The sequence below is a fragment of the Colias eurytheme genome, chromosome 23 (genome assembly GCF_061535395.1).
Source record: "Colias eurytheme isolate Ceu_HAF_F1 chromosome 23, ilColEury1 Martin Lab GWU primary, whole genome shotgun sequence".
NCBI lineage: Eukaryota > Metazoa > Arthropoda > Insecta > Lepidoptera > Pieridae > Colias > Colias eurytheme.
The window spans coordinates 2,713,308-2,741,160 of NC_143002.1; the positions used below are offsets into that span (position 1 = coordinate 2,713,308).

Here is a 27,853-nt window from a genome sequence, read left to right on the forward strand (position 1 = left end):
GCGGGATTTAAACCCGCTACATTCAGAAAGCTTTAGAATTTGGATCTTAGAAAAATCATCACTTGTAAGGAAGTACATACATGAAATACGGCTAAGCTTGACCAAATTATTGTTTTAATAAAATACTTTAAACGTCTTATCCTTTATTATTTTTAATTCAATACCTAATTAGCTTTTTATTTTCAATAATATGATTATGATAATTATATCTATCTCTAAATAAAATAGTTGTCGTTGTAGTACTTACCTACTAAATAGGTAACGTTGTGTTGATATCAATTTCATATTAAAAAAGATCATCTTACGACTTTACACCTAAATTTTTACATTGTATGAAACACAGTATATCAAGCAGTACATGAACCTTGTATATTTCTTCTTTAGAACATATTATGTACTAGATTTCCGCCCGCGGCTTCGCCCGCGTTTTCAAAGGAAAACCCGCATAGTTCCCGTTCCCGTGGGATTTCCGGGATAAAACCTATCCTATGTGTTAATCCAAGTTACCCTCTATATGTGTGCTAAATTTCATTGTAATCGGTTCAGTAGTTTTTACGTGAAAGAGTAACAAACATCCATACATCCATACATCCATACATCCATACATCCATACATCCTTACAAACTTTCGCCTTTATAATAGTATTAAGATTTAATACTTTAGTCAACAGGCAATTAGCCCTAGTTAATGGTTAATCCAGAACAAGTTACAGTATTTATACTTATAAATGTATACCTGATATACTACTGCATCCTTAATGCTATGTATTTTTAAGCTCATAGTAAAATTCTTAAAAAATTACAACCAGATGACTTGATTTTAAAACCCGCCCTACGTTTCATTATTATTATTTACTAGCGGTCCGCCCCGGCTTCGCCCGTGGTACATATTTACGTTTTCTCTACATAAGAATCATCCTCGTTCTTCAAGGAATATAATAAAAAAAGAATTATCGAAATCGGTTCAGCCGTTCTCAAGTTATGCGCTTACCAACACATTTTGGGATTCATTTTTATTTAGTTGAATTTTTTTTTATATGTACCAGTAGTTGATTCATGTTATTGAATAAGGTACCTAGTAATTAATTCGATTTATATTATGGGCATAAATAATTATATAGTTAAGCCAGCAATAACAATCTTTATTTGGATGGTAAAATATACATAAAAGTGATTTTTAATTTTTTACCAACGCCTTTCTTTATCATTTGATGTGACATCGATCAGTGAAGAGTGTGAAAGAAGCAAAGATTTTTCTAGTATTACCTACTAGCTGTGCTCCGCGGCTTTACCCGCAGTGCTCCTCTCCTGTTGGTCTTAGCGAGATAATATAATATAGGCTATAACCTTCCTCGATAAATGGGCTATCTAACACCGAAATAATTTTTCAAATCGGACCAGTAGTTCCCGAGATTAGCGAGTTCAAACAAACAAACTCTTCAGCTTGATAATATTAGTATAGATAAGTAAAATAGGGAAATAAAAAACAAAAATTAAATAATTTATCTTTATTTAGAAAACACAAAGTAATAAAGGTAATAAATAAGTTAAATAAATAATTATAGTATACACTTACAGACGACGAAGTCTGTACTCTCTGTAGTTAATACTTTTTATAAAAAATACTTTTTTTATTGTTCATTTTCGAACAATTAACATTTTATATAAGGTACATTGGCAGTTATATTCTACATGTGTATATAGCCTTATATAATTCAGTACAATATTCTATTATTATTTACATATACTTTTCAGACAATACAATAGTAAAGTTACATTTTAAATAATGTTTTTTCAATACAGTTTTACGAAAGTTAGAATAATATACATGCCCAATACTAAAAGTTTACACAATTTTAAATTTATGTGTAACCTCATAGTATGATTGCATATTTTTTAAAGCCTTTAAACAAGCTTAGAACTATTATAGATGAGTTTGAGTATTCGAAGTATACAATGCTGGCCTTTACATATATAAGTTTTATTCCAATTTGTACATTATAATTGATCAGAACTTATAAATTCTATCGCATTCGTTTTAGAAATTTCGTAATATTCACGATTTTGGCCTAAACGAATTGTCAAAAAATATGAATAATAAATACTCTTAATAATTAATATAGATACATTTTTTTAGTTTTTCGAGAAAAATTACAATAGTACAGGATACCTTTGTATATAAACAGACATTATTATTTTAATTATTACATAAAACAATACATTTTTTCATTCCAAGCTAACTAAATAATATGAACATTTCTATTACACAGAATTCCAATTACTAAAACATGCTAAAAGTATCCCGAAGTTATAATAATACCTGAAATATCAAGTTCTGTACCTTTTGATAACATTATTTTGATTTGAAACTATCTTCAAATTTATTTACCATTCAATAAATCCACGGAATACGAATTCCTGAAACATCAACTTTCAAGTTATACACCCCAATACGTTCTCCTAATATTACATCTTATATAGTCTAACCTAAGCTTTCTTATAGGCGGAATAAACCAAATCTGCTGCGTCATCATACGACCGTCTGTCCCAGCCTCCACTCGAGCCGCCGGACGACCAGCCGCTGCTATGACTATCATGCCCACCGCCTCCGCTGTTCTTGGCTGCGATCAGCTTCTTCAGGGCTAAGATACCAGCGAGGAGTAAGGCGATCTGGAAAAAGAAAGACATAATGAATAAGAATCATAATATACAATGTAAATAAATCAAAAGTAAATGGTAAAACTATGTTATGCCAATGCAAAAGTTCTTATAGAAGTATAATTTATTAAATTAATATTTGCGTCAGTTCGTAGTTAACATTTAAAGGCTATTTAAGGCTGCAGTCTAGCAAAATTGCGTTTTCAACAAGTTATTTGACAATTTTTTCCCGGCTAATTAAATGATAAACTGAATTTTTTTTTCTTGTTTATCAATAAGTGTTATATACGCAATGCGCGTGAATTTTTTCACATTTATAAAGTTACTTTATGTTACCTTAATCAGGCCTTCAAGATAAGTCTCTTTCCCCCAAAATCATTTCGAGCTAAGTTTGTGCACTCACTACGTTGCAACCGATTACAATTTATACAATCTGATCAGCGCATTATTATCCTTATATAGTCGTTATTAAAAACTGCTGAATACAATTGCCGAAAAACTTATGATTTTCCTAATTAGAACGTTATAAGTTCATTAAATTTCCCATTTTTTGCCTTACAAAATCTATTGATAAATACTGCTAAAAGTTATTTTTTCCATTAATTTATTCGAGTTGGTTGAAGACCAATGAGTATTAATCCTTTAAAAAATTTTTTTTTTGAATTTTGATAATTCTTTAAATATTAAAAAAATATTTAAAATAATTAGGAAAAATCCTAGCGAATTTCTTTAGTCGCGCTCCTTGGGCCGGAGCGTTCTGACGTGTGCTCTACGCTCGATTTTCCTTCATACCGAAGTGAAAGTTGCTCTACTTCATTAAATTTAATATTTTTGTTAATGGATTATTTTTATCTTAGTTTTGTGCAAATATTCGTATTTTTAAACATTTGATTTCGATATGGAAAATAAACGAAAAAAATACGCGTGTAACTACTAGAAAAAAAATTATCTTCGAACATAAAGTTAATGAAACCAAATAGATTGCAAAGGTGATTGGCAACAATTTCTTTATTTTACGGGGTGTCAGTAAAGGGATGTATATTTCTTAAAAACTAAAGTAATCTCATAAATTTTCTTATAATATAATTTTTTTTGAAGTTCCAAAAATGTTTATTTTTTGTTTGAGAAATACGAAATATAATATAAACTTGTATTGAGAACTTGAACTTCCCAAATTCATCCGGGGAAATCCCCATACGGGGAAAATGATTTGTTTACTCCAAAATTATATGCCGAGGTGTTTTAATTTTTTCTTCTAGTCATTTTCAACGTAGCGGCATGTTGTTTGATTATTAATTTTGTAACTTAAATACAGGATGTTGGTTTTATATTCTGATCTTACAGACGCGCTGACAAATTTAGTCCGCCATTTCTAGTTTAGTCCACCAACTCTTAGTACCAATATTAAAACGAATGGATTATCATCACATCATCAAAACTCAGATGTAATGGAAGATCACAGTAACATAGAAAATTCAGTGGGTGTTGAGAACTAAACAAACACAAGTAACAGAGACGCGAAGAATAAAAAAAGAGGACGAAAACGATAATTCGTTGATGCTTTCCCTTTTCGACGTATTGTTAGGGTACATCACCAATCTGCAAAAAACAAAACTGATGATGAATTGCTGATTAAAAATGAAAAACAAATAATCGACAACAGTGGTGAAAATTTGCTGATCACAATGAAACATCCTTCAGTGGTAGCAGATTTACTCATTTAAAATGTATCGGTGAACAGCGTAAAGGAGAGGAGGACAGGAAAACATTATGAATGTGGATGGTGGATTGTATACAGGGTGTAATCGTTAAGTATGTGCAGGCGATTATGACGTTATTATTGCAGGTATCAAAAAACTTAAAACTGATATCGAAATAACTTTACTTAATGAGCAAAATGACAATCATAACTTTTTAAAAGTATAACGAGAAATATCTAAAAAATTTACTTTATACACTCCCATATCAAAAAGGGAAAATGGGACTAGTAGAAGTTAAATGTCTAATTCCGGCAAAAGACATGAATGCGGAAGATGCGGTTAAAAATAAAAAAAAATAATATTTGAAATACAATGCAAAAAATAACACTTTTGTCATAGATAAGAATCATGACTATTTTTTCCAAATTCAGGGACAACTAAACGTTGCAGAAGCAGAAGTCTGCTTATTTGCTGTTTGGACTGGAGTGTATCATTCGTTAAAAATAGAATATATAAAAAATTATGTAACGTTTAGGCAAAATAAAATGATGGACCATTATCAAGATTTTACATAAATTGCCTACTGTCAGAATTGATTGATTCGAGACTTCAGCATTCGATGCCCATCAAGGACCCATCCTATATCATTCAAGCGATTGAAAAAGAGATCAATCCAGTGCAACCGATAAAGCATCAGAATGCTAGCAAAAGATTTATAGGTTTATCAATATAAATCTATATATTATACATAATATAATAAATCTGTAGAAGACGCGAAGACCGACATCCGCGCGGACGGACGGACGCGGGCGGAAGCTAGTCAGAAATAAATATCTTTTGTTTTCATTTGCGTATTTTTCTATTTTATAATTTTTTAACACAAACATTACATTTTTTTTATTATATACAAAATTTGTTTATCCGTTTTATTAGTTAAACTGAACAACTTTCACTAAGAAACTTAGGTCGAAAAAAATGTATAGAGTTATGCATTTTGTATGGAAAGCTTATTTTTTTTTATATTTCGTCCAAATTTCTTTGTAAAAGTTGATCAGTTATATAAACATGAAGTTGAAGATATCAATAGAAAGTATTCGCAAATTTTGTGTACTGATAAAAAAAAATCACCCGGTGTAATTTTCACGAAAATTGTTTCAAATTGTCATTTTTGGTACTTATTACGAATATTAAATTATGCATACGAATGATTTAATTTTTTAAAAATTAAGTGGAGCAACTTTCCCTTAGTACATTTGTATTATTTACATATAGGATGACAGGATGCATTTGTTTGCACTACTAGACCAAGCCCTTAATATGTTATGCTAAAGTGACAAGGTTTGATTTTAAATCTATTGTTTTAAGATTAATTATAAACTGTAACTGTCTTGTACAGTCGATGATAACCCTGAATATAGGGACTGAATACTAAGCCAGTGATACATTATATAGAGATCGTAGATAATACTAGCTGCGCTCCGCGGTTTCACCCGCGTGGCGCCGCTCCTGTTGGTCTTAATGTGATTATATACGTATATAGCCTATAGCTTTCCTCGATGAATGAGCTATCTAACACCGAAACAATTTTTCAAATCGGACCAGTAGTTCCTGAGATTAGCGCGTTCGAACAAACTCTTCAGCTTTATAATATTATAAATGTGATTACCTTTATTATGTTTTGTTGATTCAATATTTCTGTTGTTGGTTCAATATCAATCTATTTATATAACTAGTTATGTTACTAAAAAACTATTCCTATTTTATTGAAAGTATCTGTTACGAATTCTATTTATATAAGGGACATTATTGTATAACATGAAATGGCTTCCTTCTTATTCTAATTGTATAAAAGAAGCCATAGTATTAACAATGCAATATTACTCAGTGTAGTAAATATTTTCAAAATTGTATGCATTACATTTGCGTAAATGTTTATACAATTTTTTAAAGAATATTTGATTATACATCTTTTAATGATTTTATAATAGGTTTCATTCTTAATTTGTTCATATAAACATAATATGAATGAAATAAAATTTAATTTCGGTCATAATTTGGATATTTATTAATTTTACAAATGAAAAATACATCGACACACTAAACAACATGGACTGAAGTTGAATCGGAAAGATTGTTTACAAACATTCTACATTTTCATCAACTATTTGAATTGTGGCTTAAATTTTAAACATCATTATCAAATAAATTTAAATTCCCGTTTATACCAATCCTTGGCAGCTAAAAAACATTTTTTATATATTTAATTAAATTTTACAAATCCGTGCCAGGGTTGCCAATTTCCCATCAGTCTAAGTAAATCTCATACAGCTTGGTGACTTACAAGCCGCACGAGATTTACTTGGAGCGACGGGAGATGTTCACTGACTGACTGACGGCGGTGGACTGGTTAATTGTTGGCTAGGGTTGCCACGTGCAAGAAATAGTGCAACATATTTTAATGTGTAATAATGCACGAGGTTTACTTGGAGTGACGGGAGATGTTCACTGACTGCCTGACGGCGGTGGACTGGTTATTTGTTTGATAGGGTTGCCGAGTGCGAGAAACAGTGCAGTGTTTGTGTTAAAAAATTGGATTAAAACTGGGCAAATAGAAGAAGAGGTTTTGTCTTGTGAAGTAATATTTTGTTTTAAAATAATGTTGACACAAATTGTTAGGATAGTTTGAGAGGCAGATAAAAATGGGGCTTTGAAGCATTGTTGCAGATGAAACTGTTAGGTAAATAATAGGTTGTTTTCTCATTATATTATGTGAAGTTATTTTGTGTTGAATAACATCGATGTTTGGGGAAATAGATTTGTAGTTCGATTTTTAATGAAACTTAAAACGATTTATAGTGTTTATAAACATACCAGAGTTTTAATGGGCAATTATTTTAAATGAAAAGTTAAGAGAGTTCTTCCTAAAATTTGGGAAATCTCGGGATATTTATAATCTAGGAACACCGAATCTTTATACAAGATTACTGTGAACAGAGGCACGTAAATGGACCACCGAAGGCCACACTACACACACTTATTAAATTCTTGTTGAAATCTCATAAGTGGATGAGTTGAAACCCTATGCAGTTGTAATAAGATTTAAATTTGCGGTTCGTTATCCGAGGTGTCAATGGCCGGACAGATATAGCCGGCTTTTGATAAGTTTGTTGTTAAGGCTGCAGTCTAGCAAAATTGCGTTTTCAACAAGTTATTTGACAATTTTTTCCCGGCTAATGAAATGATAAACTGAATTTTTTTTTCTTGTTTATCAATTAGTGTTATATACGCAATGCGCGTGAATTTTTTCACATTTATAAAGTTACTTTATGTTACCTTAATCAGGCCTTCAAGATAAGTCTCTTTCCCCCAAAATCATTTCGAGCTAAGTTTGTGCACTCACTACGTTGCAACCGATTACAATTTACACAATCTGATCAGCGCATTATTATCCTTATATAGTCGTTATTAAAAACTGCTGAATACAATTGCCGAAAAACTTATGATTTTCTTAATTAGAATGTTATAAATTCATGAAATTTCCCATTTTTTGCCTTACAAAATCTATTGATAAATACTGCTAAAAGTTATTTTTTCCATTAATTTATTCGATTTGGTTGAAGACCAATGAGTATTAATCCTTTAAAATTTTTTTTTTTTAATTTTGATAATTCTATAAATATTAAAAAAATATTTAAAATAATTAGGAAAAATCCTAGCGAATTTCTTTAGTCGCGCTCCTTGGGCCGGAGCGTTCTGACGTGTGCTCTACGCTCGATTTTCCTTCATACCGAAGTGAAAGTTGCTCTACTTCATTAAATTTAATATTTTTGTTAATTGATTATTTTTATCTTAGTTTTGTGCAAATATTCGTATTTTTAAACATTTGATTTCGATATGGAAAATAAACGAAAAAAATACGCGTGTAACTACAAGAAAAAAAATTATCTTCGAACATAAAGTTAATGAAACCAAATAGATTGCAAAGGTGATTGGCAACAATTTCTTTATTTTACGGGGTGTCAGTAAAGGGATGTATATTTCTTTAAAACTAAAGTAAGCTCATAAATTTTCTTATAATATAATTTTTTTGAAGTTCCAAAAAGGTTTATTTTTCATTTGAGAAATACGAAATATAACATAAACTTGTATTGAGAACTTGAACTTCCCAAGTTCATCCGGGGAAATCCCCATACGGGGAAAATGATTTGTTTACTCCAAAATTGATCCGAGGTGTTTTAATTTTTTCTTCTAGTCATTTTCAACGTAGCGGCATGTTGTTTGATTATTAATTTTGTAACATAAATGCAGGATGTTGGTTTTATATTCTGATCTTACAGACGCGCTGACAAATTTAGTCCGCCATTTCTAGTTTAGTCTACCAACTCTAAGTACCAATATTAAAACGAATGGATTATCATCACATCATCAAAACTCAGATGTAATGGAAGATCACAATAACATAGAAAATTCAGTGGGTGTTGAGAACTAAACAAACAGAAGTAACAGAGACGCGAAGAATAAAAAAAGAGGACGAAAACGATAATTCGTTGATGCTTTCCCTTTTCGACATATTGTAAGGGTACATCACCAATCTGCAAAAAACAAAACTGATGATTCCCAATTGCTGATTAAAAATGAAAAACAAATAATTGACAACAGTGGTGAAAATTTGCTGATCACAATGAAACATCCTTCAGTGGTAGCAGATTTACTCATTTCAAATGTATCGGTGAACAGCGTAAAGGAGAGGAGGACAGGAAAACATTATGAATGTGGATGGTGGATTGTATACAGGGTGTAATCGATAAGTATGTGCAGGCGATTATGACGTTATTATTGCAGGTATCAAAAAACTTAAAACTGATATCGAAATTACTTTACCTAATGAGCAAAATGACAATAATAACTTTTTAAAAGTATAACGAGAAATATCTAAAAAATTTACTTTATACACTCCCATATCAAAAAGGGAAAATGGGACTAGTAGAAGTTAAATGTCTAATTCCGGCAAAAGACATTAATGCGGAAGATGCGGTTAAAAAAAAATTAATATTTGAAATACAATGCAAAAAATAACACTTTTGTCATAGATAAGAATCATGACTATTTTTTCTAAATTCAGGGACAACTAAACGTTGCAGAAGCAGAAGTCTGCTTATTTGCTGTTTGGACTGGAGTGAATAATTCGTTAAAAATAGAATATATAAAAAAGTATGTAACGTTTAGGCAAAATAAAATGATGGACCATTATCAAGATTTTACATAAATTGCCTACTGTCAGAATTGATTGATTCGAGACTTCAGCATTCGATGCCCATCAAGGACCCATCCTATATCATTCAAGCGATTGAAAAAAAGAGATAAATCCAGTGCAACCGATAAAGCATCAGAATGCTAGCAAAAGATTTATTAGGTTTATCAATATAAATCTATATATTACACATAATATAATAAATCTGTAGAAGACGCGAAGACTGACATCCGCGCGGACGGAGTCACGGGCGGAAGCTAGTCAGAAATAAATATTTTTTGTTTTCATTTAACACAAACATTACATTTTTTTTATTATATACAAAATTTGTTTATCCGTTTTATTAGTTAAACTGAACAACTTTCACTAAGAAACTTAGGTCGAAAAAAATGTATAGAGTTCTGCATTTTGTATGGAAAGCTTATTTTTTTTTATATTTCGTCCAAATTTCTTTGTAAAAGTTGATCAGTTATATAAACATGAAGTTGAAGATATCAATAGAAAGTATTCGCAAATTTTGTGTACTGATAAAAAAAAAATCACCCGGTGTAATTTTCACGAAAATTGTTTCAAATTGTCATTTTTGGTACTTATTACGAATATTAAATTATGCATACGAATGATTTAATTTTTAAAAATTAAGTGGAGCAACTTTCCCTTAGTACATTTGTATTATTTACATATAGGATGACAGGATGCATTTGTTTGCACTACTAGACCAAGCGCGCGCTTTATTTAGATAAATGGTATCAAATGACACGGATATAAATATACATTTTTGTTACTTCAATAGTTATTTGAATGTTTAATTCAATGCGTGATTAAGTAATTATCGAGTTTCTTGTGGTTTTGATTTCGGTAGACAAATTGATTTGGTAATACTTTTTGGGAGAATTTGAATTGAGGTTTAATTAAAAATTGATATGAATTTAGTCATAATCCTATCATATATATATAAAGCTACACTACCACTGACTCACTGACTGACATCGGTTTTCTCGGAAACTACGGGGAAAGTGGGGGGGATAACGACGTGATCGTGTAGAGGTGCGCCGAGTGACCAGAGGAAAAATATAGCGATCTCGATCACCTTCGAAAACCGAGTGGACCCGTGGAGGTGCGCAAAAACGGTGATACCTGGAGGGGGGGTGTCTGAACAAAAAATGCTCGGAACTGGTGGCGATTACCAGGGGTGGTGGAAAAATGGCGATTTTCGCGAAAACAAGATGGCCGCCGTACTTTGCCAAAATCGCCATTTATGAATCCTTACGTCTCAAATTTGGCACACGTGCTCTGTTCGAGCCGGCGAATCGATCGGTGCCCCGTTCGAGTGGCTCCGGGCCCCCGTTTCCGACTTTCATACATTGGAAAATCCAACGGCCCGCGGAAACGGTGCGAGTTGGGTGGGGGGTTCCGGAACTAAAAATGATCACCACCCTGGGACGCTACCAGGGAGCCATAGTGGGTCGCTCGATTTTGGAATTTTTCCATTTTTGGCGCAAACATAAAAACGTAAATTTAGACGAGGTGGCGCAACGGAGAAATACACCAATGATGCATTTGTACTCGCCCAGCTCCCAGGATATCCAGAAAAATACGAAATCTTAAACTTTCCCCCATCTCTCGAAGACGGTCAACGGCCCGCGCACACGGTAGCAGCTACATCTGGGGTGCTCGAACTAAACTTGGAGTAGACCTTGAGCAATTACCACAAATAGTGAAAAAAATTCAAAATGGCGGAAAAAATGGCCGCCGCCATACAAATGCTAAAATGGCCATCGCTGGTCCGATCGCGCTGAAACTTGGCTCAAGGGCTTTAATTGAGCCTCACATTACGTTGGCATACTCATAATTGAGTTTTCACCTCTGGTTTCCGAGTTTCATACAACGCGAAATTCGACGGCTCTCCGAAACGGCGCCAGATAGGTGGGGGGTGTAGAACTAAAAAATGATCAGGAAGATGGGGCGCTACCAGGGCAATGGAGAAATTTAAAATTGGACGCCATTTTTTTTTTCAAAAATGGCCAATTTTTCAAAGCAAGATGGTGGCGCCGGTTACTTTACGATGGGTCTAAAAATTGACTTTTGTGCTTTTATCGGCCAGATTTACAAAACTGCATACTCAGAATTTCTCTCCGACCCTCGGTTTCCATTTTCCATACATCACGAAATTCAACGGCTCTCTGAACCGGTGGCAGGTAGGTCGGGGTCGCCGAAGTAAAAAATGCTTCAATACCTGGTCCGCTTCCAGGCATATAAAAATTTTTGGTAAAAAGCGAAATTTTTTTTTTCGAAAATTTTGTATGGAAATTTCCATAGTAGGAAGGGTAATTGAATAGCAACGGCAAAAGACGGCGCCGCGGGCTGCTTGCTGCCCGCGCACCGCGCAACCTCGAAGGTCGACAGCCTCCCGGAGTAGAAAATATTTATTAACTTTTGAACTACCACACGAGCCAAGCGAGCGAAGCGAGCGAATCACGGCAGCGGCTGGCGTAAATATTCAAATAGGTAGCGAGGAGCGAAGCGACGAGCGAGTTAGGTTAACTTTTGAACTACCGCACTAGCCAAGCGAGCGAAGCGAGCAAGTCACGTCAGCGGCCGGCGTAAATATTCAAATAGGTAGCGAGGAGCGAAGCGACGAGCGAGTTAGGTTAACTTTTGAACTACCGCACTAGCCAAGCGAGCGAAGCGAGCAAGTCACGTCAGCGGCCTGCGTAAATATTCAAAGAAGTAGCGAGGAGCGAAGCGTCGAGCGAGTTAGGTTACTTTTGAACTACCGCACTAGCCAAGCGAGCGAAGCGAGCAAGTCACGTCAGCGGCCGGCGTAAATATTCAAAGTAGTAGCGAGGAGCGAAGCGACGAGTCAGTTAGGTTACTTTTGAACTAGCGCACTAGCCAAGCGAGCGAAGCGAGCAAGTCAAGTCAGCGGCCGGCGTAAATATTCAAATAGGTAGCGAGGAGCGAAGCGACGAGCGTGTTAAGTAAACTCTTTAACAGTTTATTATGAAAAGTCACTGCCCGCTATCGATTAGACACCTCAAAATGATGAAATTCAGGGATCACGTTTCAAGAATTTAACCAATATTTGAATAAGTAATTTATAAACAGTTTCGACTGACTGTAGAATCGCTGTTAGCAGATGTAACAAATGGACAGGAAATTCAAATGCATTTTCAAATGACTAAAGATTTCTGCCCTGGGATGAGCCGCGAGCTGCTTGCAGCTCGCGCACCACGCACCCTCGAAGGTAGACAGCCCCCGGAATAGAAAATATTTGAATGGGAAATTTATAAGCACTTCCGATTGACTGTGGAATCGCTGTTAGCAGATAATAACAAATTGACGGGGGATTTTGGTGCAATTTCAAATGACTGCCCTATTGCTTCAACCCAGGGGCAAAAGGGGCTCGCGGGCTGCTTGCAGCCCGCGCACAACGCACCCTCGAAGGTCGACAGCATTCCAGAATAGAAAATTTATGAATTGGGAATTTATAAGCACTTCCGATTGACTGTGGAATCGCAGTTAGCAGAAAATTATAAATGGACTTGGAATTCTAACACATTTTCTAATGACTGCCCTATTGCTTCAACCCAGGGGCAAAAGGGGCTCGCGGGCTGCTTGCAGCCCGCGCACAACGCACCAGCTAGTCATATATATATAAAGCTACACTACCACTCACTGACTCACTGACATCGCTTTTCTCGGAAACTATGCGGAAAGTGGGGGGGATAACGACGTGATCGTGTAGAGGTGCGCCGAGCGACCAGAGGAAAAATATAGCGATCTCGATCACCTTCGAATACCGAGTGGACCCCTGGTGGTGCGCAGAAACGGTGACACCTGGAGGGGGGGTGTCGGACCAAAAAATGCTCGGAACTGGTGGCGATTACCAGGGGTGGTGGAAAAATGGCGATTTTCGCGAAAACAAGATGGCCGCCGTACTTTGCCAAAATCGCCGTTTATGAATCCTTACGTCTCAAATTTGGCACACGTGCTCTGTTCGAGCCGGCGAATCGATCGGTGCCCCGTTCGAGTGGCTCCGGGCCCCAGTTTCCGACTTCGATACAACGTAAAATCCAACGGCCCGCGGAAACGGTGCGAGTTGGGTGGAGGGTCCCGGAACTAAAAATGATCACCACCCTGGGACGCTACCAGGGAGCCATAGTGGGACGCTCGATTTTGGAATTTTTCCATTTTTGGCGCAAACATAAAAACGTAAATTTAGACGAGGTGGCGCAACGGAGAAACACACCAATGATGCATTCGTACTCGCCCAGCTCCCAGGATATCCAGAAAAATACGAAATCTTAAACTTTCCCTCATCTCTCGAAGACGGTCAACGGCCCGCGCAAACGGTAGCAGCTACATCTGGGGTGCTCGAACTAAACTTGTAGTAGACCTCGAGCAATTACCACAGATAGTGAAAAAAATTCAAAATGGCGGAAAAAATGGCCGCCGCCATACAAATGCTAAAACGGCCATCGCTGGTCCGATCGCGCTGAAACTTGGCACAGGGGCTTTAATCGAGCCTCACATTACGTTGGCATACTCATCATCGAGTTTCCATCGCTGGTTTCCGAGTTTCATACAACGCGAAATTCGACGGCTCTCCGAAACGGCGCCAGATAGGTGGGGGGTGTAGAACTAAAAAATGATAAGGAAGATGGGGCGCTACCAGGGCAATGGAGAAATTTCAAATTGGACGCAATTTTTTTTTCAAAAATGGCCAATTTTTCAAAGCAAGATGGTGGCGCCGGTTACTTTACGATCGGTCTGAAAATTGACTTCTATGCTCTAATCGGCCAGATTAACAAAACTACATACTCAGAATTTCTTTCCGACCCCCGGTTTCCATTTTCCATACATCACGAAATTCAATGGTTCTCTGAATCGGTGACAGGTAGGTCGGGGTCACCGAAGTAAAAAATACTTCAAAACTTGGTCCGCTTCCAGGCATATAAATTTTTTTGTTAAAAAGCGAAATTTTTTTTTTCGAAAATTTTGTATGGAAATTTTCATAGTAGGAAGGGTAATTGAATAGCAACGGCAAAAGACGGCGCCGCGGGCTGCTTGCTGCCCGCGCACCGCGCAACCTCGAAGGTCGACAGCCTCCCGGAGTAGAAAATATTTATTAACTTTTGAACTACCGCACGAGCCAAGCGAGCGAAGCGAGCGAATCACGGCAGCGGCTGGCGTAAATATTCAAATTGGTAGCGAGGAGCGAAGCGACGAGCGAGTTAGGTTAACTTTTGAACTACCGCACTAGCCAAGCGAGCGAAGCGAGCCAGTCACGTCAGCGGCCGGCGTAAATATTCAAAGAAGTAGCGAGGAGCGAAGCGACGAGCGAGTTAGGTTAACTTTTAAACTACTGCACTAGCCAAGCGAGCAAGTCACGTCCGCGGCCGGCGTAAATATTCAAAGAAGTAGCGAGGAGCGAAGCGACGAGCGAGTTAGGTTAACTTTTGAACTACCGCACTAGCCAAGCGAGCGAAGCGAGCCAGTCACGTCAGCGGCCGGCGTAAATATTCAAAGAAGTAGCGAGGAGCGAAGCGACGAGCGAGTTAGGTTAACTTTTGAACTACCGCACTAGCCAAGCGAGCGAAGCGAGCAATTCACGTCAGCGGCCGGCGTAAATATTCAAATAGGTAGCGAGGAGCGAAGCGACGAGCGTGTTAAGTAAACTCTTGAACAGAAGCGACTTTAGAGCGATTCCCAGTCAAACAAAAAAACTACGTAGGTTAAAAACTATTAAGACTACATTAAAAAAACCGACTTCAAAAACGGAAAAGTAGGTTCTTATTTTTAGTGCCGAAAGCATACTGAATTTGATTTTAAACGAAGCTACTAATGAAGTTTTCAATACGTAATAATATACACATCTTCACACATTTATTGAGTGAATGAGATGATTTATAAGCGTAGGACTTACACCAAGAGTAGTGTAGTTTTTATATCGAAAATAGCCAATGTTGCGAATAATGTAATTGAATTGCAAGTAGGTAGTTCTTGTATCGAAATAATCGTAGTTCTTGTATCAAGAAATAGCGTAGTTTAATAAGTGCTTAGTGCTTGGCACCGACTTCAAACCTATATAGTGAATAACACAACTAAATAATATTATGTAGTAATTAATTATTTTTTACTTTTCCGTTTTTGAAGTCGGTTTTTCTAAAGTAGTTATTTTTATAGTGTAACGATATCTTATTCGATACACCCTTTGACTGTAGTCCTATGGCCTTGCATTTAGATATTTTTAGTGCCGAAAGCATAATGAATTTGATTTTGAACGACGCTACTAAAAAGACTTGAAGTTTTCAATATGTTTTATACATCTTCACACATTTATTGTCTTGAACAGTTTATTATGAAAAGTCACCGCTATTGATAAGACACCTCAAATAAATGAAATTCGGGATCACTTTTCAAAAATTTAACCAATATTTGAATAAGTAATTTATAAGCAGTTTCGACTGACTGTAGAATCGCTGTTAGCAGATGTAACAAATGGACAGGAAATTCGAATGCATTTTCAAATGACTGAAGATTTCTGCCCTTGGATGAGCCGCGAGCTGCTTGCAGCTCGCGCACCACGCACCCTTGAAGGTGGACAGCCCCCCGGAATAGAAAATATTTGAATAGGAAATTTATAAGCACTTCCTATTGACTGTGGAATCGCTGTTAGCAGATAATAACAAATTAACGGGGAATTTTAATGCATTTTCAAATGACTGAAGATTTCTGCCCTGGGATGCTTCCGCACCACGCTCCCTCGAAGGTGGACAGCCTCCCGGAGTGGAAAATACTTGAATGGGGAATTTATAAGCATTACCGACTGACTGTAGATTCGCTGTTAGCAGATGTAACAAATGGACAGAAAATTCGAATGCATTTTCAAATGACTGCCCTATTGCTTCAACCCAGGGGCAAAAGGGCTCGCGGGCTGCTTGCAGCCCGCGCACAACGCACCAGCTAGTCATATATATATAAAGCTACACTACCACTGACTCACTGACTGACATCGGTTTTCTCGGAAACTACGGGGAAAGTGGGGGGGATAACGACGTGATCGTGTAGAGGTGCGCCGAGTGACCAGAGGAAAAATATAGCGATCTCGATCACCTTCGAAAACCGAGTGGACCCGTGGAGGTGCGCAAAAACGGTGATACCTGGAGGGGGGGTGTCTGAACAAAAAATGCTCGGAACTGGTGGCGATTACCAGGGGTGGTGGAAAAATGGCGATTTTCGCGAAAACAAGATGGCCGCCGTACTTTGCCAAAATCGCCATTTATGAATCCTTACGTCTCAAATTTGGCACACGTGCTCTGTTCGAGCCGGCGAATCGATCGGTGCCCCGTTCGAGTGGCTCCGGGCCCCCGTTTCCGACTTTCATACATTGGAAAATCCAACGGCCCGCGGAAACGGTGCGAGTTGGGTGGGGGGTTCCGGAACTAAAAATGATCACCACCCTGGGACGCTACCAGGGAGCCATAGTGGGTCGCTCGATTTTGGAATTTTTCCATTTTTGGCGCAAACATAAAAACGTAAATTTAGACGAGGTGGCGCAACGGAGAAATACACCAATGATGCATTTGTACTCGCCCAGCTCCCAGGATATCCAGAAAAATACGAAATCTTAAACTTTCCCCCATCTCTCGAAGACGGTCAACGGCCCGCGCACACGGTAGCAGCTACATCTGGGGTGCTCGAACTAAACTTGGAGTAGACCTTGAGCAATTACCACAAATAGTGAAAAAAATTCAAAATGGCGGAAAAAATGGCCGCCGCCATACAAATGCTAAAATGGCCATCGCTGGTCCGATCGCGCTGAAACTTGGCTCAAGGGCTTTAATTGAGCCTCACATTACGTTGGCATACTCATAATTGAGTTTTCACCTCTGGTTTCCGAGTTTCATACAACGCGAAATTCGACGGCTCTCCGAAACGGCGCCAGATAGGTGGGGGGTGTAGAACTAAAAAATGATCAGGAAGATGGGGCGCTACCAGGGCAATGGAGAAATTTAAAATTGGACGCCATTTTTTTTTTCAAAAATGGCCAATTTTTCAAAGCAAGATGGTGGCGCCGGTTACTTTACGATGGGTCTAAAAATTGACTTTTGTGCTTTTATCGGCCAGATTTACAAAACTGCATACTCAGAATTTCTCTCCGACCCTCGGTTTCCATTTTCCATACATCACGAAATTCAACGGCTCTCTGAACCGGTGGCAGGTAGGTCGGGGTCGCCGAAGTAAAAAATGCTTCAATACCTGGTCCGCTTCCAGGCATATAAAAATTTTTGGTAAAAAGCGAAATTTTTTTTTTCGAAAATTTTGTATGGAAATTTCCATAGTAGGAAGGGTAATTGAATAGCAACGGCAAAAGACGGCGCCGCGGGCTGCTTGCTGCCCGCGCACCGCGCAACCTCGAAGGTCGACAGCCTCCCGGAGTAGAAAATATTTATTAACTTTTGAACTACCACACGAGCCAAGCGAGCGAAGCGAGCGAATCACGGCAGCGGCTGGCGTAAATATTCAAATAGGTAGCGAGGAGCGAAGCGACGAGCGAGTTAGGTTAACTTTTGAACTACCGCACTAGCCAAGCGAGCGAAGCGAGCAAGTCACGTCAGCGGCCGGCGTAAATATTCAAATAGGTAGCGAGGAGCGAAGCGACGAGCGAGTTAGGTTAACTTTTGAACTACCGCACTAGCCAAGCGAGCGAAGCGAGCAAGTCACGTCAGCGGCCTGCGTAAATATTCAAAGAAGTAGCGAGGAGCGAAGCGTCGAGCGAGTTAGGTTACTTTTGAACTACCGCACTAGCCAAGCGAGCGAAGCGAGCAAGTCACGTCAGCGGCCGGCGTAAATATTCAAAGTAGTAGCGAGGAGCGAAGCGACGAGTCAGTTAGGTTACTTTTGAACTAGCGCACTAGCCAAGCGAGCGAAGCGAGCAAGTCAAGTCAGCGGCCGGCGTAAATATTCAAATAGGTAGCGAGGAGCGAAGCGACGAGCGTGTTAAGTAAACTCTTTAACAGTTTATTATGAAAAGTCACTGCCCGCTATCGATTAGACACCTCAAAATGATGAAATTCAGGGATCACGTTTCAAGAATTTAACCAATATTTGAATAAGTAATTTATAAACAGTTTCGACTGACTGTAGAATCGCTGTTAGCAGATGTAACAAATGGACAGGAAATTCAAATGCATTTTCAAATGACTAAAGATTTCTGCCCTGGGATGAGCCGCGAGCTGCTTGCAGCTCGCGCACCACGCACCCTCGAAGGTAGACAGCCCCCGGAATAGAAAATATTTGAATGGGAAATTTATAAGCACTTCCGATTGACTGTGGAATCGCTGTTAGCAGATAATAACAAATTGACGGGGGATTTTGGTGCAATTTCAAATGACTGCCCTATTGCTTCAACCCAGGGGCAAAAGGGGCTCGCGGGCTGCTTGCAGCCCGCGCACAACGCACCCTCGAAGGTCGACAGCATTCCAGAATAGAAAATTTATGAATTGGGAATTTATAAGCACTTCCGATTGACTGTGGAATCGCAGTTAGCAGAAAATTATAAATGGACTTGGAATTCTAACACATTTTCTAATGACTGCCCTATTGCTTCAACCCAGGGGCAAAAGGGGCTCGCGGGCTGCTTGCAGCCCGCGCACAACGCACCAGCTAGTTAATATTATAAATGTGAAAGTTTGTATGGATTTATGGATGTTTGTTACTCTTTCACGCAAAAACTACTGAACCGATTACAATGAATTTTAGCACACATATAGAGGGTAACTTGTATTAGGTAACACATAAGTTTTATCCCGGAAATCCCACGGGAACGGGAACTATGCGGGTTTATCTTTGAAAATGCGGGCGAAGCCGCGGGCGGAAAGCTAGTAATTTATAAATTTCAGTATTAGTACTAGCTTTCGGCTGCTGCTTTGCTGATCAAGAAGACACGTACTTAGTCAGTAACAGAGCTGTTCCACAAACAGTTATATACATTTACTGTACTTAATTGTTCTAATTAAGGGATGTAAATAAATTGCAAAATCAAGTATTTTTATAGCTCACTACAATGATTGGTCCAAATCCGCCTCGCAGTTTTTTCCTGACAGAGTAACAAACACACAATACCCATCCTTACAAACTCCCACATTTATAATCTCCTTCAGTATCTTAATTTTCACAATAATTGTAAAAATATTACAGTGTATGTCTTAAAAATTGTAGAGTATTGTAAAGAATGTGAATAACGTATTATGCTATTAATTTAATGAGATAAAACATCACAGGAAACAGCTATTAATGGCAACATAAATGGAAATTCAGACCTTAATTCAAAACTCTATGTTCTATGCTAATGGTGAAAGTCTAGGAAACCTAGGTAGTAAATAAATGTCCGTTTATCTTTGGCTTGATCTTAGAAAATGTAGTGCCTTTCATTCTTGTAATAGGATGGAGAATGTAGCTTTTGTGTTAACTGTCAGTTTTAAGCTTTATATTAGTAGTAAAAAGTAAGCTAGTAAGTCTATATATATAAAACTCAAAGGTGACTGATATAGTGATCTATCAACGCACAGCCCAAACAACTGGACGTATCGGGCTGAAATTTGGCATGCAGGTAGATATCATAACGTAGGCGTCCCCTAAGAAAGGATTTTAGAAAATTCATCCCCTAAAGGGGTAAAATAGGGGATAGAAGTTTGTATGAAACTTTTTATGCGCGAGCGAAGCCGCGGGCAAAAGCTAGTAATATATAAAACAAAGACTCTCATTTTCATATCAAACGCTATAAATATCAAGCTGTAGTTTCAACAATTTAAAATTTTATAAGCATTTTTAAATCATGTAAAGATTTATGAAATGGATTAGCATCTCGTCAAAAGTCCAGAAAAATAAACAAAAACGAAGTAAAAATGTAAATCGATACGATATCGGTAGCTTACTGATGTTTAAAAGAAAATAATAAATATCAAAAGCATCGCGAGAAGTATTGGTTGTATAGGTACGTTAACATTATATCAATATACCTAGTTGAACAATCCATGTGCATAGCAGAAGGAATAGCAATGAATATAAAAATAAAAAATATACTGAAATAATACTTTTGAGTATCATTTCGAGCCATATAAACCGTTTAAAATGACATCAAACATACAAATCTAAATTTTTAACTTTTTCAAACACTCTTACTAAGAAGTAAGAACGCAAAATTTGCTCTCAAGTCAACAGGCACTTATCACCTACATAATTGCGAGATTTATCGAGTCATCTTACTTCCCACATTTCAACAATAGCACCTATTATAGTATATTATGTTCACATCATTGTTCTACTTCCAAGGCAAGTCACCAAGTGCAATGTCATCGAGACCAATTCGATACAGGCTATAAGAACATCATTAGAAATCTATAGTTCCTGCTAATGTATCGAGTAGAGGATGTTTTCTAGTTTCTACTAGAGAAAATATTAAGAATCTTAGAACAGTATGGTGTTGTAATTTGATAACTTTATCTGTATTTTTAATTTTTATCCGTATTGTTTCTGTCAAATTGTAAGCTCTTTATAATAAAATATCTGCCCTAACTACGCAATTTTTGCTATATTTTTCATTGATGCTACAGCTCTTGTAGCTGTTGTACGTATTTAATCCTGTAATGTGATAAGTCTTATTGACTTCTTCCAAAAATTGACCATACAACAAACATGTAATACTTATTTTTAAACATTTGGTAAATTCTCTTAATATGTTGATATAATTGTTACATATTAATATTATTCTAGCCGTGAGAATCTGTAAATGGCTTATTGGAGTATTATATTATGTGACTACATTTAAGAATACAGCTGTAGATTCTTCTAAAATATAAATAAATATGTAAATAAATAATGAGAGAGTAAATTATTGATAAACTATTTACAACATATCCTTTAAGAATGACCTTATGATTGAGGACTTAAACTCAAAATAAACCTATAAATCTATATTTGTTTTAGTGCATTTCATGCTCTTTTTAACCTTATCTCTGTTATTATTACAATAGCAATGCTCATAATGCATTTTAACCCAATTTTCCATACAATTAGTTCATTGCCATAAACGTTGTATTCCCACGGCCAAAGCCACTATAGAGCTCTATATACATTTTCCACGTTTTCTCTCTGATTGTAATCAGTGCATTTAATCATAGATTAAATAGATCACGAATTACTTTTACCTTTTGTTTGCAGTTTGTGCTATTTTCGTAGAGAAATCTTTTCAAAGGTTTATTTCAAGTTTTTACCAATTTCATTGAACTGAAGAATTTTACGATGAATTATGTGAGTATATTATGGTAAATAATTAGGAATAGTAAATCCCCTATATATATAAAATGTATTATGATTTCAGCAGGATTCACATATATAAATGTTATGAAATTTTAAACAGTTTCATGAAAAGAAAGACGCAGACAATAAGTATTTCAACTATCACGGATATAATGATTGTTTTTTTCTTTACTGCGTTATGTTGTTTTAAGCTAATTTATTTTACCTGTTTTTTTCACAATATAGAGGGGTATCTAGATTAAATTTATATTAGTTTTTACTTGTCTCAATGAAATTAAGATCATAACTTTTAAACCTTTGAAAAAATTACAATAATTCAGCTCATCGAGTTCTAATTACAAATTACATACCTTTGAAACAATCAGTGCTTTTCCCGCTAAAATGAAGAGACCAGCCATAGCCACTGGTATCATGGCAGCCATTTTCATAGCGGCTCCCATCATCATCATTCCCATCATCTTCTTCATCTTTCCTCGCCCTGGAATTGTGTGTAATAATATTTTAATTATATGTAAAATTGTAATATTTATGAAAACTAATAGAAATAACATACACAAGTTATAAGAATATGCTACGACCACGCTACGACCTCTACCATTTTTCGGAATGTCGGTTGAAATTAGTTTCATCGCAAGAAATACATTAATTATAAGTTCAATATTAACTATAAATATGTTTATAATGGTAGGGAGTTCATAAAAAAAGATAATTTGTTAATGAGAAAGTTGATAATTGATATAATTTTAGTCGTCAGTGGGTCAGCTTCACATCTTAAATCGAAGAAAGGCACATAGTATCGTAAACGTTTGACATTAAATAATTTGAAGAAAATTTTAATACCAACTTCCAACACATAGAATCTAAATGAAAAATGAAAAAATGGACCCATTCCCCCCCTCCCCCCACTCCGGGGCTCCTCCTAGTGTCCCGGGGTTTTAGTATGTTTATTACCTAGGGACTCTTGACATGTTTCCGAAGAAACATCTTACGTTACTAACTCACGCACTCTAGAACTTTTTATTCAATGGATCTATAAGGCTATAAGGCCTAAAATTAAGTATCTCTACATTTTATTTTTAAGCTATTGCATAGCTTTTATCTCAGATTTTGTGCGTGGCGACCGAATGTAAAAATTCCGTAACGAAAAAACCTAACACCCCCCACTCCAACCGGCACAGCGATGCGATGCTATGCAATAGCGCAACCGCGGCAGTCTTCGAGTGCCTCACGCATTTTTTTCATAAAGTCTATCAAAATATGTGTATGTTTTGAAACATTGTTATCAGAATAAGGCCACGCCAACTTCAGCCAACATGCTAAACGTAATATTTACTTTAATTATTGTTACAAATATACCCGTAACTTCCTTATTCCGATAATTAACTGAAAGTGGAAAACTAGTAATTAAATGGTATATATGTAATTTACGTGAAATGGGTTATAAATGTTGATTTTAAACGAATCCGGATATTTAGGTGTGAAGATAACAGAGTTTATTACTTCCGATTGTATAAATACGCACATAAATGGTCATTATGTAAAATGCATATATTTTATTTCTACTTATGGTTTCTTCTAGTTTTTCTTACCTTTAGGCAATGAAAAATCCTTCTTGATAGCAACAGTATATATAACAAGAGTCAGTCGAGAGGTACTCTTTATTATTTAAGTAAGTTTTTCTTAAACGTATTTTGTTTACTTATCTCTTATATATAAAAATGAATCGCAAAATGTGTTGGTAAGCGCATAACTCGAGAACGGCTGAACCGATTTCGATAATTCTTTTTTTATTATATTCCTTGAAGTACGAGGATGGTTCTTATGTGGAGAAAACGTAAATATTATGTACCACGGGCGAAGCCGGGGCGGACCGCTAGTATGCAATAATATTGAGGACTCTAGATAAGGTGAAATAAAAACGGATTATTCGTATAAATTCAATTTATATGTTAGTTGTTTTTAATGAAATTTACTTAATTTAAATCTCGGCCTGATATGAGAAAAGCGAGTGAATATAATATGGACAAGTTTTTAAGTACCCATTGTACTTTTATACAATTTTAGTGTCAAATATCCACTAATTATAACACTAGTGCAAATACTCGTAATTGTTAGAACTAAATATTATTATATCACCGTCAAATTTCATTGAAATCCCTACTATTTATTCAGGAATGCCACATGCTATTTCATCTACGTAAATAATTTTTTGGTGCGGTTCCTTTCAAATGCAATTTGCAAATTCTCTGAACTACAAGCTACAAACTGAATATCATGGTGTATAATTACAATAAAAATTCAAATGAAATGGGTAGCAATTACACATAATGATTTGTATAATAAGATCACATGTTCTGCACTATGGATGCTCGTACTGTGTGCATCTTAATGGGGTAATTGGCCTTTCTCTTGTATGAGATGTAGTTATGATTGTTCATGATTTTATTGACATGTATGTTTTAATTATTAGGAGTATTTCATCCGGTTTTATAGTTCAAATAAGGTCAGGGTTGGTGTCTATAAGTTGGGATTAGTTGTCTTATGTACACGCTAATTTGGGGCTCAGACTTATTGCCGTCGACAATATCATGCACGTCATACTTTTTGTGGTTAAGCTTCATTCATTAATGAAAAAGTCAACAGTGCCAAAATGAAGATAGTACGATCAAACGTGTTTTGTAATAAAAATTTGCTCGCCTTTTAATGCAATTAGATCATGATACAAATTGATCCTCGTGCAAGTCACAACCAAAAACAAAAAAGCATCGACAATCATCGAGACTTAAAACTCATTAATCATCAAAAAAGTAATAAAACAAGAAAATGGCATACAATCACCATTATTACAGAGGTCAAGACGAAATAATGCTTAATGAGAGCAATAAAATCATTATTTGTCTATTACAAGTCACTTTCTCAAAAATGCAATGTCGTGGTTCACGGCTCATCCTTTCGTTTTTGTTGCGTTTTATCGACCGTATTTAAAATAATGACAATCGTAAATGTAAGTTTTTTTTGAAGAATTTATTGTTGGAACTAATTGGATTTGTATATTATGTATGCAAAGCAAATTATTTCAAACTTTCAGTTTTCTTTTTTCATGTTACGACGATTAAATGTTTCAATCTTTAACTTCTTTCAGTAATTAATTGATCAAATTAATATGTATATAATATATTATGGCCTTTAACGTTGTAAATAACAAATGATAATGTTTGAAATTTGAATATTTGGTAAAGAAAACAAGCTATCCACCATTTATGTTGCTCAAACAACAATAAAATGACTGAAATGAATTGGAATGAAAATGGTACAATATATGAAATATCAGATTAGCTATTAATGTGAGTACTACGTGAATACAGCCGCAGCATAAATATGTTATTTTTATAATCTTATTGCATTTGTAGCATTGTAAAAATCCCATTATTCCAGAAACTGGTCTACGTATAAAAAACTGTAATGTATGAAGTACCATTGCATTACCGAAGAGTAGTAAAAACTTAACCTTATTCCGCAAGTACAAAAAATATTACATATGCGATTATACGGGCTTTCCCAAACCAATGACCAAAATCACGTTCATCATGAGATTATATCTCAAAACTCTTACCACTACAATACGTGCTCAAACCAGGGGTTACCATGATGTCTTATAGCAGTATTGTTTCCAGTGTGGGAAAGTGATGGCGCTACACGACCCATATAGTCCTGTCCTTTTCTCACACTGGATATAATACTGCTTTAAGACGTAAAGCAGGAATCGTGAACAAATTAAGCGCGAAAGCATCTTGAAATCACTGTCTAAGCTGGAGAAAGCTTTTGAATTCAGGACACGGTTAAAGGGCGGAGATTAGTAGTATCTCAGGCACTACAATAAGATATTATGCCTTGGAGTGTTGGATCTAAGATACAGTTTCAAGTTTATTACGATGTTAATTTGGTAGAGATGTGATGTACTACAGTTAAACAGATTACATATTATAATACTAGATTTCCGCCCGCGGCTTCGCCCGCGTTTTCAAAGGAAAACCCGCATAGTTCCCGTTCCCGTGGGATTTCCGGGATAAAACCTATCCTATGTGTTAATCCAAGTTACCCTCTATATGTGTGCTAAATTTCATTGTAATCGGTTCAGTAGTTTTTACGTGAAAGAGTAACAAACATCCATACATCCATACATCCATACATCCTTACAAACTTTCGCCTTTATAATATGTATTAGATAAGATACTAGCAAATAATGAAATGGCTTTGAATGTTGTTTTCAAATCTTAGTCCCTTTAGGGTTAAAATCGGACGGTTGTTTTCCTTGTAAAGGACTTGATTATAAAAGAAATAATATTAATAGATGCCTTTTCTTTAGCTTTAACAGAATATGTATTTTACAATTAGTACTAAGTTATTAGAGTTAGTTAGGGTTATTTTAACGTTTACTAAAATAGTTGTATATACAAACAACAAATATGTTACCAACAAAGTAAAGTTAAATGTAAATATGAAAATAAAAAGATCAAAATTGATTTTCATTCGATCTAGATTTACGCATGACAGATACATAAATATTTCATGACTGTTAAACTAGATCATTTCCTAAAATGAAGTGAATTCATGCAAAACGTATTATTATTATCAACTAGCGGTCCGCCCCGGCTTGGCCCGTGGTACATATTAACGTTTTCTCTACATAAGAACCACCCTCGTACTTCAAGGAATATAATAAAAAAAGAATTATCGAAATCGGTCCACCCGTTCACGCGGGATGCCGTGACCAAGGAAAACGGGTTTCATTTTTATATACATAGATGATTCAGTATTTACAATTTGAATAAATAACAAAGCCTTTAGATTATTTATCGTATACGTAAATCTCATGTAAAATTGTTGTCCCATCAAACTTTAACCAAATATGAATATATTATCTTTCAAGAAATCTACCCCAAAGGTAATTATTCCATTAATACGTTTTTGAACAATTTATGTTTGTTTACGTCCCTTATTTAAATAAGGGTTAAAATAATGTTAAGTCAACATGCTTTTTGATTATTAGGGGTGAATTTATAAACTATTTGTTACCTTATTAAAGTGATTTGTAGTGACAAGAATGTAGGTCATTTAAGATTACTTACTTTCCGTTTAAAATGATTGTGTTAGTATGTAGGGCAAAAATAATATATGTCTTATATTACTAGAAAAACAGGAATCAAGCTGAGTTTATATTACTGTTGCTATAATTTTAATTGAATATTTATGTTTACAGTGATCTTCTTATGTGTACTACATCATGCAATTGTGATGTATTCAATTTTGTCATTATTCATTGCTCCTTCATCTGTGATATTTACAATTATAATTAGGCATATACACTAAATAGTGACTTACTTCTATTATAAAGGCATTGGCTTACCTTCTTCAACCCCCTTGTTAAGTTCCTGACCCGTCATCTTAGGCAGTGACAGTTGAATCGTCCTGGAGTTAGCAAAAGCAGCAACCCTGTCCCATAGCATTTCGGTCAGCGCTTCGTCTTTGCTCTCCAGATTCCTCGGCAGACTTGCATCTATGTCATTCTCACTATTAGCAACTTCTTCAACATCCGAAATTTTGACAACATCAACTCCATCTATCAAAGGTATGGACTCCATCCTGGCAGCTCGATCGAAAAACAATATGGCCTTCCGTTTCAAACATGGAACTATGCCGTTCGAATTTTGACAGTCTTCGTACACCCTCGTTAAGAATTTCATCCCGAAATCATCAGCTGACGCCACACCAACCAAGAGAAGTAATGCGAGCACTTTTCCAAACATTTTGACCTTTGAACCACGATGGTTGGTGTAATAAAAAAGACTGTGTGTGCACTGACTGCTGCCGCGTATTTATAGGCTATGTACGATATAAAAAGAATTGTGCCTCTTGGA

General features: G+C 36.1%; 1 protein-coding gene across 1 annotated transcript; it reads right to left on the minus strand.

The window, feature by feature from the left end:
* Window positions 1-1,608: 1,608 nt before the first annotated feature.
* LOC149898169 (uncharacterized) lies at window positions 1,609-27,798 on the minus strand. The gene is made up of 3 exons (XM_090115307.1): window positions 27,343-27,798; window positions 22,286-22,413; window positions 1,609-2,669 (listed from the first exon to the last, which is right to left on the minus strand). Exons 1-3 carry the CDS (start codon window positions 27,740-27,742, stop codon window positions 2,487-2,489), a joined length of 711 nt encoding a protein of 236 aa, XP_089971433.1. The 5' UTR covers window positions 27,743-27,798; the 3' UTR covers window positions 1,609-2,486.
* Between the last annotated feature and the right edge of the window lie 55 nt (window positions 27,799-27,853).